The following is a 12,126-nucleotide window of genomic DNA, read 5'->3' on the forward strand; positions in this document are numbered from 1 at the left end:
TCAAGCCACTTCTACCAAGGCACCCCGGTGGGGACTGAAGAGCCAGAAGTCTTTCATCATGGGTCACAGACCTACTTTCTCATTTTATGTCAGCAGTTCTAGAGAATTGTTTGCTTCCCCTGAGATTTTGCAGCCCAGCATTCCTGCACTTGGCTTCTCTTCTGCTCTGCATGTGTGACTGTTTCAGTGTAATTTTTCTTGAGCGTGTGATTCAGAATTAATGTGTTTGCAGTGTAGTGAAGGGAACTGACATGTCCTTGTGATACTGTAAGTGAGCAGTGGCAGTTCCTTTGAGTTCAAAACAGCTATAAAGATCTTTATCGGCTTTCTGAGTGGCTTGTAAATCATCACAAGCCCAGTGAATGGTGTATTACCTACCTCACTTCTGCAGTGAGCTGAGTGATGAGAATGCAAGAGAGCAACTGTGTGACGTAAGTTCATTCACTTCCCACAAAACACACCAGAACCAGGCTTGGCTGCCCTTGCAATTTGCTGAAATAAGAACATTCCACCTGCAAAACACAAGCTCAACCAACAAATAGCCAAACCCCATTAGGCATGGGTCATTGAGTGTGGTGTGGGTGGAAAAGCCTTTCTTGTACTAAAAAGTCACAAGCTATGTAGTGGAGGTGGGAGTGAGAACTAGCTACTAGTTAATGATTTATGTACGAGGAAACCAGTTCAGTCTAAGTTATCTTATATTAACACTACTTGTTAAGGAGACAAGTTTATTCTGCAGAGCTAAGCCAAATTCTGCAAAGAGCCTCACGTTCACTGTACAAACCCCTGCCTTCACTGGTTCACATTGTGCCTCCAAGACTCAGGTCAGCTGGGAGAGGAGAGTGGCACTGCATCAGGCTGGGAGGGGAGCTCTTCTCCTGGGATCCTTCAGGAATGCTTCCAAGGCTCACCCTCTCATATACCCTCCAAACACATGCTGGGTAAAGCATGGCTGCTGCTTGGGGGAACCAGCCAAGGGAGCCATCCCTGCCATCAGAATGTGGTGGGTTGACCTTAGCTGCAAGGCAGGTGCCCACCAAACCGCTGTTATTACTACCCTTCTCAGCAGAATGGGGGTGGGGGGAGAAAATAAGGTGGAAAACCCAAACACTTGTGGGTCAAGATAAAGGTGGTTTAATGAAGCAATAACAAAAGTCATGTACGCTAAACTGAAGAAAACCAAAAGATGTTACTCTCTACTTCCCACGAGCAGGTGATGTTCACTGCCTGGGAAGCAGGGCTTCAGTACATGGAACAGTTGCTCGGGAAAACAACCGTTGTAAATAATGAATGCCCACCACCACCATCTTCCCTCCTCCTTTCCCTTAGCATTTATAGCTGATCAGACGTCATATGGTATGGAATATCCCACTGGTCCCTTTGGGTCAGCTGTCCTGGCTGTGTCCACTCCCAAGATCTCGCCCACCCCCAGCCTACTGGTGAGGGGGGGGGAAGGTGGGGGAGATGGCCTTGATGCTGTGCGAGCACTGCTCAGCAGTGGCCAAAACTCTGGTGTGTTATCACCACCTTTCTAGCTACCAGTACAAGCACGGCACTGTGGGGGCTGCTGTGGGGCTCAGCCAGACAAGGAGTAATGACCTGCTCCAACCTTCAGTGAAGCTGCAGGGGAAAGAAATGCCTCAGCTATGTCAGGCTCTTGATACAGATAATGTTAGTTTAAGGCTTGTCATTCATAAACCCAGCAGGAAATGAAGGTAAAATACACACATATACCTCCGAGTATGGGTGAGTTTACAACATAAAAACTGTGAAAGAAAATGAGCCTCTTGAGAATTAATTGTATTTTGCTTTCAAGTTTTCTCTGCTACTGTATATGTATTACCGGTGTTTATGACCAATAGATATACTAGTATCACTGATGCTCATTCAACATGTTTTGCAAAGGGGTTACATGATTCTGGCATGAATGCTTGGAATGATCCTATATAATCATCTCTAAACCAGGCAATGATCAAAATAAACTAGAATTAAATTATAATTTTTGTTAGCAATACATTTTTTATTTTAAAAAAGCTTTAAAATAGACTCTACTGGTGCATTCAGTGTAAATTGTTCACAAGTTGTAAAACAGTACATGAATTAAAAGCTCATTTTCTGCTACAAATGAAGTAACTGTTATAGGTTAAAGGGGCAGGATGAGGGACATTGAAACCATCAATTTTAAATTACAGTATTCCTCTTCCAAAAAAGAATGAAGATTACAAAATATAATGAGTTTCTTAGTCTGGACAGCCTGCAAGTAAGAGTTAGCAAAATGACTGTTTAATCAGAAGCAGAAGTTCTGTGGAGCATCTGTCGAGCTGGGCAGTGAGCCCTCCTCCCTGCACCTGTACTGGTTGCAGGAGAAACTGTTGGTATAAGGTGGTGCCATAAGTGCTGTAATTTAAATTGTACTTACAGGCTTCTGGTGTCCAGCGCATCTCATTAGATGTCACGTTGGCCAGGGCAGCGTGATTTTTTTGGAAACTGTTGCTGCATTCAAACACACGAAAGCTGCCCTCCTATTTTTATTCAAGTGGCTGTTAGCACTTTTCTGTCTTTCAAAGGCCCAAGCAAAGCTAAAATGCTTTGTGCAGCAAGAGGGAGACTTGTCTTGGAGATCCTGCACACTGAGAGTGTTCCTTAGTACTTCTACATTATCTTCTTATGTCCTTCCCTTGCCTCTGGCCATGTCTGCTTCTTCTTTGGCCCATCCATCAGCAAGCTATTGTGTCTGTATCCTCGTGAGGATCAACCATGCTTAATCCTGCTGGTGGGAGACAGGGATGTTGGAGGTCAAGGAGTGAATTCTTCCTTTTCCAGGCGTGTGGGATGTCTTCATTCCAGAGCTATTTATGGGCACTTATCTTTCTAAGGATATAATCGCTTTTTTAATATTTTGGATTTGTGGTTGATTTTTTTTTTCCATAGAAATGACATAATAACCAGAGCACTGAAGGTGAACTAATGAGCAAGTTCTTTTTTATTAAATTTCTGGTTCAATTGTAATTTTATCCCTTAATAATTATCTCTTTTCATCTATGGGAAAACTGTCACTTATACCGTTGTAACTCACACCAAGTCAGACTGGGTAATTCTGGGTGAGCACAACCCTGGGGAACAGCAGAGATATGTTAGAGCTTGCTACAGGTAGTATGCATGTAGTAGGCCACAGCTTGGTCCTATCACTTTAAATTCTCCATAGATGCATAAACACAATGAGAAATTTTATACATATTATGAAGTAAATCTCCACTTGACATCATAAAGAAGTCAATGAAGATGTCTCTCCTTCAGCTGAGAAAATGTCTCTATGAGTTTTGCACCTTCCTCACTGACCTGGGACACAGGCTTGGGCTGACAGGCATTTCTGATCCCTGTGGGAGCTCTGGATCTCTGTAGAGCAGCTGCTATTGTTTTGGAAGCAGGCACTTTCTCTGTCCCCCTCCCCTACCTGAACGGCATCAGATGTCAGGGTCCAAAGGACTATTTTTAAATGAAGAACCAGGTTCAGGTTGTTTTGGGGATACTTATTTGAATAACAAATCTATTCAATCTTGGCAGGCCTTCTGCCTCCTTGTTTGCATTTCATATAATCTACAAAATGAATTTACTGACAGAAATGTTCCTTAAAACCAGCAGAACTCTAGTGCTGGACTTTTGACTTGGGTTTGCATTGTGTGTAGGCAGCCAGGAAACACTATGTTTTGAGGATTTTGTCAAGACTAACCTTTGTAGCTATGATTTCACGTGTTGATTACTGAACATTTGCAGCAAGTTGCTGATGAACAACCTCCAGAGTAAGGTCCTGAAAACCACATGCACATGCATTACTTTGAACACTGCAGAAGCTCAGGGAAGGCAACATAATTCCTTATAGGTTACAGAGAGGAACAATTTCTACAAATGATGCATGAGCTGTGACTCTGCAAAGGCTGGGGTGTAGCTTGGTGTTTTAACAGTAGGTACAGTCAAGTGCCTGGGTTGGCCTTTGGAGAACAGGAGTGAGGAATCATTCATGGAAACACATCAATGAATGGCTTGAAATACCAGAGGAAATTTTGAAGTGTCAAAGGATATCTCAAGAAATCATAAAGAACCCAAAGATAGTGCCCACAGAGAAAGAGGTACTGCAATCATACTATTGTTTATTTACTGGAAAAAATCTTTCAGCTCTACTGTAAAAATAATACATATCTGTTTACATTTATACCACTGACACTGAGATTCAAGACTTAACATAAAACCGGGCTAAATCCAGACCTGATGTAAGGTGGTTATTGATCATGACTTCAGCATAGTGGTGGTCACATCACACTCTCTGTGACTGAGCCAAATACTCTGTTGGGAAACTGGGAAAACTTCATGCAAGTTGTGAAGAGCCCAAGGATGTATTGTGTAAGCATGTCCTTATCAGGCTTCTTAAAAAGCCTTGAGACTATCAAGCCAGCATGATACAGATGCAATTTCAGGAGAAAAGTGTTTCATCAAGACCTAAAAGAGCATCTTCAAAACTGTGTGTGGGAATGGTTTTTTTAGAATCCTCTTCATGAAGTCAGGCTCTTCCAGCAGCCTGGGCAATCCCTTCTGCAATTCAGACCGAATACTCTGCTGTGAGGCTGCCCACCAACGGGGGGGGGGGGGGGGGCGTCGGGGGGAAGGTACAAAAGCAGCAGATGGGTCAACAGCGGTGCCTGCATTTCCAGTGAAACACATGGAGAGCTTGTGCAGATGGAGCCTGCAGAGGAACCTGGCAGGGAAATAATGGATCTGCCTTGGCTGTGAGGAAAGCAGCTGAGGTCAGTCAGAGCCTAAAGAAGAGACACATAGCCTACAAGTGATCTTTGAAAAGCAAAGTGAAAAATGTTATGTAGTGCCAGAGGAGAAGTGGAGCTCACTTAGAATGTACTTGCGGTGCATGACCATAATGAGATCACTTGTCCAGGACAAACTCAAAAGGGAGAATGAGTGACTTCTGGGATACAGGAGGGAATTGAAAGAGATTGAATATTTTGGTAATTTTTGGTTGCTGAAGTGTTTTCTAAAGATCCATTTGCTATCCAGCTACATTCCTCAGTTCTTACATCAAGGTCACTGCATCATTATTCACCTGCTGGTGTAAAAGCGTATCTATCTGCCTTGTACCCAAACTGTACCTCATGTGACTTCATCAAAATTAGTTATGTGAGGGGATCAGTTTGGCCAATGGAAACCACTAGAGGGATCTTAGAAGTTTGAATTAAGACCTGGAATGGGTAAGATTTCCATCTCTGATGTGAGCACTTAAAAACATCAGATGCACTCTGCACTGAAACAAGTGAGAGAAGAAGCAGCTGCAGGATTGAAGACATCCCTGCACCATACTTCTGGACTGTTACACATCCTACACTACCCTTCAGCGCAGGTCACCATTCTGGGCAGGCTTTTTGTGGAATCCCAAAAAGTCTAGTTATGACCATCAGCCTCAGTCTTCAGGCACAGCACCTGCTTTGGGGTTGAGCTATTCCAACTTGGTTCAGAGACTTAAAACAACAAAATGTGATGGGTGTAAATCACTTGTCTTCACATATGTCATATGAGTGAACAGAATTTGCTTGTGCCATGTTATCTTACAACTATTTGACTTAAAAATGCAGACCCACACTACCACAGATAGTTTTAGCTTCTGTAAATTTTCCATATGTGCAGATACATGCACAGGGCTTTACACACACACAGGGAAGATCCTAAGGATGCTTTTTATCTTTCCCATTAAAAAGCAGCAGAGTCATGCAAATTAACACCAGCTAAGGGTTTTGTCCATCCAGGATAGAGATTTATTTTAACAATAGTGCCTGTCAGGCTTGAATAACATTAGGGCATACTTTGATTCATTTTTTTTAATTTAACATCTTTGTTCTATGAAATTTTCATTGGGTTCCAATACAGCTACATGCTATGAAAGATGTTCAGTAGCATATCCCGTGAATAAGTCAGACTGGAGAACTTGGACGATACAAACTGTAATGATTCTATTGCTTGACTTGCTCTAGACAGAGGAAAATGAATGTGTAAGTTCTGTGGATGCTGATACCATGTTTATGAGAAAATGAAAGTTGACTGCTCTAAAAGCTGAGCCAAAAAAAAGCTAAATATGAGTGCCGGCCTCCAACTTGAAAAGGAGAAAGCTCTCTGTGAATGGCCCTGGACACTTGATGGTGGGTGACCAGGTACTCATAGAAACTTAGGTTTTCTCAACAAAGTTATTGATGTGAGAGAAGCACAAGTTGAAAAGCAATTCTGTGGGATCCAGCAAACTCTTAGGTGAAATAACATTTTGTCGTCTGTGTCAAAAAAAGTCAATCCCCTAAAACTATCTTGAGGTCAAATAAGTTAGACAACTGGACCCATTCAGCTCTACAGCTCTTGCCATTCTTCTGCCTCTGGCACCTAACCCGATCAGCATGAATCCTTTTGTTAATTTGTCAGAATAGATTCTCCTTCCTAATCATTGTGATCTGTATCAAAGATTACTGCCATTTCTGCTTTTCTTTACTTTTATTCCAGTTACTGCACTGGCAATAGGTGCTGTACAAACACACCGTGCGAGGTGGTCTTTCTCCTGAGGACCTTTGTTTAAACAGACATGGCAGCCAACAGGCAGGAGAGGCAAAGAGCTGTCCATCCCCAGCTTGGCCAGGAAACGGCTCTGCCACCCTGAACAAGGAGCATGTTCGAGCAGAGCTGGAGGGAAGCCACACGTACCCAGACCAGGGTCAGTACCCTCATCTGGTGCTGGCCAGAATGTTGTCTGTTAACCATACGGTAAAATTCTTTGTGTTAAAAAATCCTCTGCAGTAGGTTAGAATAAAGAATAATTTTCTGAGCAGACCTGTAATTCTGTCTGCTTTTAGGGAGGCCTGGCCTCAAAGGAGAACATGAATGTGTACAGCAGTTGCAAGTTTTCATTTTTAACTTTCATGCTGTAAAAAACCTGACATGCATAGTCCTTTTTTTTATTTGGTGAGAATTGCTGTAATATACGAGCCTGCAATGGTCTATTGGAAACAGAACCCTGACTAGGAAATGGAGAGTTTATATGTTATAAACTGCTAGTAATTTATTATTTTGAGATTGGCATATATTTTGGCAAAGTTAGAGTTGGCTGGAGTGATAGTGAGTGATGAAAGATGTTATGGCGGTTGAGAAGTGGCTGAATTCCTTTGTTTCCAGACTTTTCACTTTTTTTTTTAAGGCACAGAATGTTTATATAGAAAATTTAATATTGTTTTATGAGTATTTGCTGGACCCTGCTAAAACCAAGCATTCAAGCTTTAGTCTTTTAACAAAGTGTTTTGTTATGGAATTCCTCTGGGTTTTGATGTTTCTAAATTAGGGTTAAATCAGGTTGGTATGTGAGGGCCATGGGAGAACAGCCCAGAAGTGAGAAGCTGTCTGATGCCTAACAGGGTGTGCGTCCTCTCCAGGAGGTGATGTGACGGCAGAAAGAGAATACTCCTCAATAGGGCACGAAGAAGCCATAATGTAGGGGCACAAAGTGGGGGAAAAGGGGCTTTTAAGCAATAGGAAAGTTTTCTGCATATTTAGAGTTTTAACATCGTTAATGCAAGACCCTGCCTGCCCCTTATCTGCTCTCCGGGCCACCAGAGCCTGCTTGTTTCCCACATTTCACTTCCATCATCGGGTACACATGAGCACTTTTAGCCCCATTGTAACAAACTAGCGTTCCTCCTTCCTGGTCATCTCTGTTTTCCCCACCAAGACTGGGCTATATGATGAGCCATGATACACTCAGGAAACACATTCTTGTTTCTGATATTTCTCTGCACATTTCTGCTACGTTTATCTCCTCCAAGTCGGCTACTCACAAAACTCACTGGCTTCCTGCCCTCAGCTTGGCCCACTAAACTCTAGAGCCAGGGTCCAGCCTATTTGTTTTTACAATAAAGGACAGCCTGTGTACAGAGCTCTGAGCCACAGGATCCCAGGTCATTGTAACAGCACAGAGGAAACTTTAAACCATTGAGAAATGGAAGCTGCTAAAGCACACTCAAGTGTTTCGTTGCTATGAGCCATTGCATCAGGGCTTCCTTCAAGCTGAGTACAAGTAAAAGGAGCAGAGTCATTACTAAAGCTAGGGAAAACCAGCTCCAGACTAACTCACAAAGCTTGTTAGGAACAAGAGTCAATTTTCTGATTGTGTCACGCAGTCTGATGTGATAACTTTCTGAGTCTGTATTCTTCCATTTAATACTCCACTTTAACGAGGACCTCACATAACGCTCTACTCTGCTCCAGCCTGCTCACATTACAATCTTCATAAACTCCTTTTTCCAAGTAGCATTAAGCACTTCCAGTCCTCAGAAAGGTGAAGCAAAGTTTATCTTTCCTGCCCTAGCGATGCTGGGGAGCAAATAAGCCAATACAGCAGAGGGAAGAAGCAAAAGAGCTTGCTTCAGAGAAATTTAAGAACAAGGCATAAGAACCCTCATCCCTACTGAAATAAAAGGCCAAACTGCCAGTGGCTTCAATAAGGTAAGCATTATACCTGCAAACTATACTTTTTTTTTTTTTCCCCCAAACTCCTAAACATATATATAGATTTAGCTTAGCACTGTGAGGCCTCAGCTGGAATATTTTTCACAGTTTTGGGCACTGCACTTTAAAAAAGATGTGAACCAATTGGAGAGAATCCAGATGAGAGCAACAAGAATGATCAAAGGTCCAGAAAATGTGATGTATGAGGAAAGACCAAAAGAATTGGGTTTGTTTAGACTAGAGAGGAACAGTCTGAGGGGAGACATGACAACAGTCTTCAGACATGTTAAAGACTGCTGCAAAGGGGAAGATAAACTGTTCTTTTATTTCTACTGGAAGTAGGCTAAAAAGCAATGGATTTAAACTACAACAGTGGAGATTCAGTTTAGGAGAAACTTTCTGTTGGTTACAGTAGCTATACCTGAGAAGACATTGCCTGTGGAAACGGTGGGATCCCATTGTTTGAGGTCTGGGTACTGGTGTAGTGGGGTCTGCTTTATGGCAGAGGCATGAATGAGAAGACTGGTCCAAGTCCCTTTCAGCGTATTTTCCCCAGTGTTAGGAATGTAGGAGAGAGACTGCACGTGAACAGGACGATTCATTTTTTTCTAAGGAATTCGGACGGGTCTGAGCTGAGTGGTCCTTGAACAGGAGATTTATTGTAGCCTTAACTACAGAGTTAGTATCACTACCTTATAACCATTGCAAACTGTTTGCAACTATCACACTCAGGAAAACAGGGAAAAATAGAGTTCTGGTTCTTATCTGCTCTGAAGTCCCTGGACACTATTCTGGCAGTGGAGACCTGTGTCAAACAGCCTGGGTGTAAATAATCATAACATCCTAAATATTGTAAAACATACCATCCAGTGATAGATTTCTATGAACTCTGTTATATAGAAAGATTTAATACAGGAAGGAACCCAAACATGTGACACTTTGCTAGAAAGTAGAAGATTACATAGTACAACATGTATTTTGGAATGAATTTACAATGAATTTTAACTATAAAATAGAATCAAAGAAAAAACTGGTGAAATTAAGACAAATGCAGGGTGAATTGAGGCAAAGTGCCTGACTGATAATTCCAGAGATAATTGGGAATGTAAATTAGCACTTCTGAGATCCCTTGTTTCAATAGTTGGCTTTTTGTTTCTGTGTCTGCTTGCTTGTCTGCTTTCCATTTATAATGAAAAAAAAAAAAAGAAAAAAAAAAAAGGCAAGATTGCAAAAGCCAGCTTTTTCCTCAGTTTCTTTGGTGCTTTTTGCTAAGCAGCCTTGGGGCTACAAAGGTTCACAGTCTTTCAAACATAGACTCATACCCTAGAAGCGTTTACAATGGAAAGAAGAGTCCTTAAAATATATGACCACAGAAAGAATCATATGGGATCTGCTGACAATGTATCTTCAGATGTCTGCATCCTGGTAGGGGCTGTGCATGAAGAGGCCTCCCTCCTCAGACAGGCATAGGTCACCGGGTCTGTGGAAATACTGATTTGGTTTGGAGCTGCTATACGTACTGGCTTCTGAGGAGAGAGTTCTGCAGAGGAGGAACTGCCTCTTTTATTTTAATGTTTCCAGGACACAAACTCAAGGTTTAGAAGGAGTACTGTGACACGTATATCCTCAGCCGGATGACAGAGCTTCCTCTGAAGTTGATGACGGTGTTAACAGTGATCATTTCCAAGTCCAACTGAATGGTACGGGGCCCCTTCACGGGGCGGGTCATTACCAGAGTAGCACTGATGGGTCCTGTTTGCTGTGCACAAAGCAAGAGAAAGCAGGTGAGATTTTAAAAAACAGCTCTTGAAAACTATTGTCTCACTATGGTCTGCAAGCAGCTGAAGTAACTGTTTACTGTTGCATTGTTTCAAACCACTGCAATTCAGGGGAGAGAGAGCTTCATTTCAGCATTGGACTCCATTTCCATGTTTTGTATGAACTATCACCTTCTACAGTTTGCAAAGCCTTTGCAAGCCCTGCACACAAAAAGAGCTATTGAACATAGAAATTTGCTATTGTCCAAAGGGAAAAAGATGAAAACATGGATTTAGGGTATAAACAAGTAGTGACACTTTTTTTTTGGTGTGAGATTTATTTTGTTTGATGAGGGACACTTACTCTGAAGCAGTGAACACCAAGAAGGGGTTATGTTAGCAGAGCCTGGAGAACAGATGTTCCTATGTGAACAGGATCAGGGTTTGTTGTCTAATTGCATAAGTTAACGTCACAGAACCTTAACCTCTGAAGAGACCTTTGAATATGCAAAGGCACTTCAGAAAATCTGTGTTTTAGTAAGTGGAAGCAGACCTTTGAAGTATCTGGCCAGAACAGTAGATTATGAGAATTTAAAAATCAGAGCTTCTGACGTTAAAAACAAGCGTAATTTGTTTTCCAGCAGAAACTTACGTACACAAACCAGGACGTGTTTTACCACGAAACCAAGCATTTGTGTTATCTCCGATCAGAGAAGCCTGACCAAGCTGGAAGGAGGAGCTGGGCGGGCTGCCCTGGCTGGGCCCTAGGCCCTAGTGCCTCAGCCCCCGGGGAGCTGCATCCTGGGATCCTGCTTCTCCCCAGTGCCCCTTGCTTGCCTGGCCTTGCCTTGCCTTCTTGCTGCTGCTCTCGTTCTTCCCAAAGTACTGAGTAGGCACCACCAGCTAGCTGCCAGCCTGCAGTGGGATGGGTGCTGCTGCTGGCAGAGGGGAACAGACAGCTTGTGCAAGCATTTTAGGTCATTTTAGGTGACAAATGAATGGGTGTGTGATAAATAAATAAAACAAAACTAGCAGATTTGAGCAATGCTGGTTGCTGGAGCCTTAGCATCTGGTGTATTGATCCAGATGATAAGGAAAGGTCAGTGGGATCAGTAATGACTTTGCAACAGGAAAGCTCTTGTGAGATGTAAATGATCATTCTGGGACCACTTCTCACTTCAGGATTTTGAAACATTTTCCTTTTTTTACAGTGAGAATCTGAGGCTTTTGTGAGAAATGTGTACTGGAGTCTATCACACTACCAGTTTCTGTGAGGTATGGGAACCGTCAATAGCCGCTGAACATCACTCAGTGCGAATATCAAAGTCAGGTTTTGCCTAGGCCTAAAAATCAGCCTTGTGAATGTCACCATCCCTGGTAGCTGTGCCTCATTCTGTGCAGAGACTTCCCATTACCCCTGCATGTCAGAGATGCAGCAAAGATTGGGGAACAGAGATGTCTTCTGAGGAAAATTCAGATTAAAAAAACAGTAGTTGTGTTTCCTCTAACAGCGTCTGCATAAAATGTGTGTTCTCAGTGAAAAAAATACATAATAAATGAAAGCAAAGAACCCAGAAAGTAATTTCTTGGGATAAAGGGTTGGGGGTTTTTACTAATTTTTTTGGTTTTCAGGTTTTTCAATTTCCAAGGAAGGCCTTAATAAAACAAACAAGAAACGTTGACTCTTTTAGTGACAATTACTGATTGCCCATCAAATAAAAAAAGTGTGGGAGACCTGGGCTATTCTTAGACATGGGAACAGCCCTGGACTTGCCTGAACCTTAAGTGTCATAAAACAAGCATGTTTGCTTTGGGTAGGTTACCTTCCTGA

At 42.4% G+C, this 12,126-nt stretch overlaps 1 protein-coding gene across 4 annotated transcripts in view; it reads right to left on the bottom strand.

The window, feature by feature from the left end:
* Nucleotides 1-9,166: 9,166 nt before the first annotated feature.
* FBLN5 (fibulin 5) overlaps nucleotides 9,167-12,126 on the bottom strand; it is a 55,760-nt gene continuing 52,800 nt past the window's right edge. For all 4 annotated transcript variants that reach the window (XM_005241917.3, XM_027793179.2, XM_055807473.1 and 1 more), the window contains one exon: nucleotides 9,167-10,297. In XM_005241917.3, coding sequence (XP_005241974.1) covers nucleotides 10,136-10,297 — 162 coding nt within the window. In that variant the 3' untranslated portion in view covers nucleotides 9,167-10,135. The remainder of the gene's footprint in view (nucleotides 10,298-12,126) is intronic.

The sequence above is a fragment of the Falco peregrinus genome, chromosome 1 (genome assembly GCF_023634155.1).
Source record: "Falco peregrinus isolate bFalPer1 chromosome 1, bFalPer1.pri, whole genome shotgun sequence".
Taxonomy (NCBI): domain Eukaryota; kingdom Metazoa; phylum Chordata; class Aves; order Falconiformes; family Falconidae; genus Falco; species Falco peregrinus.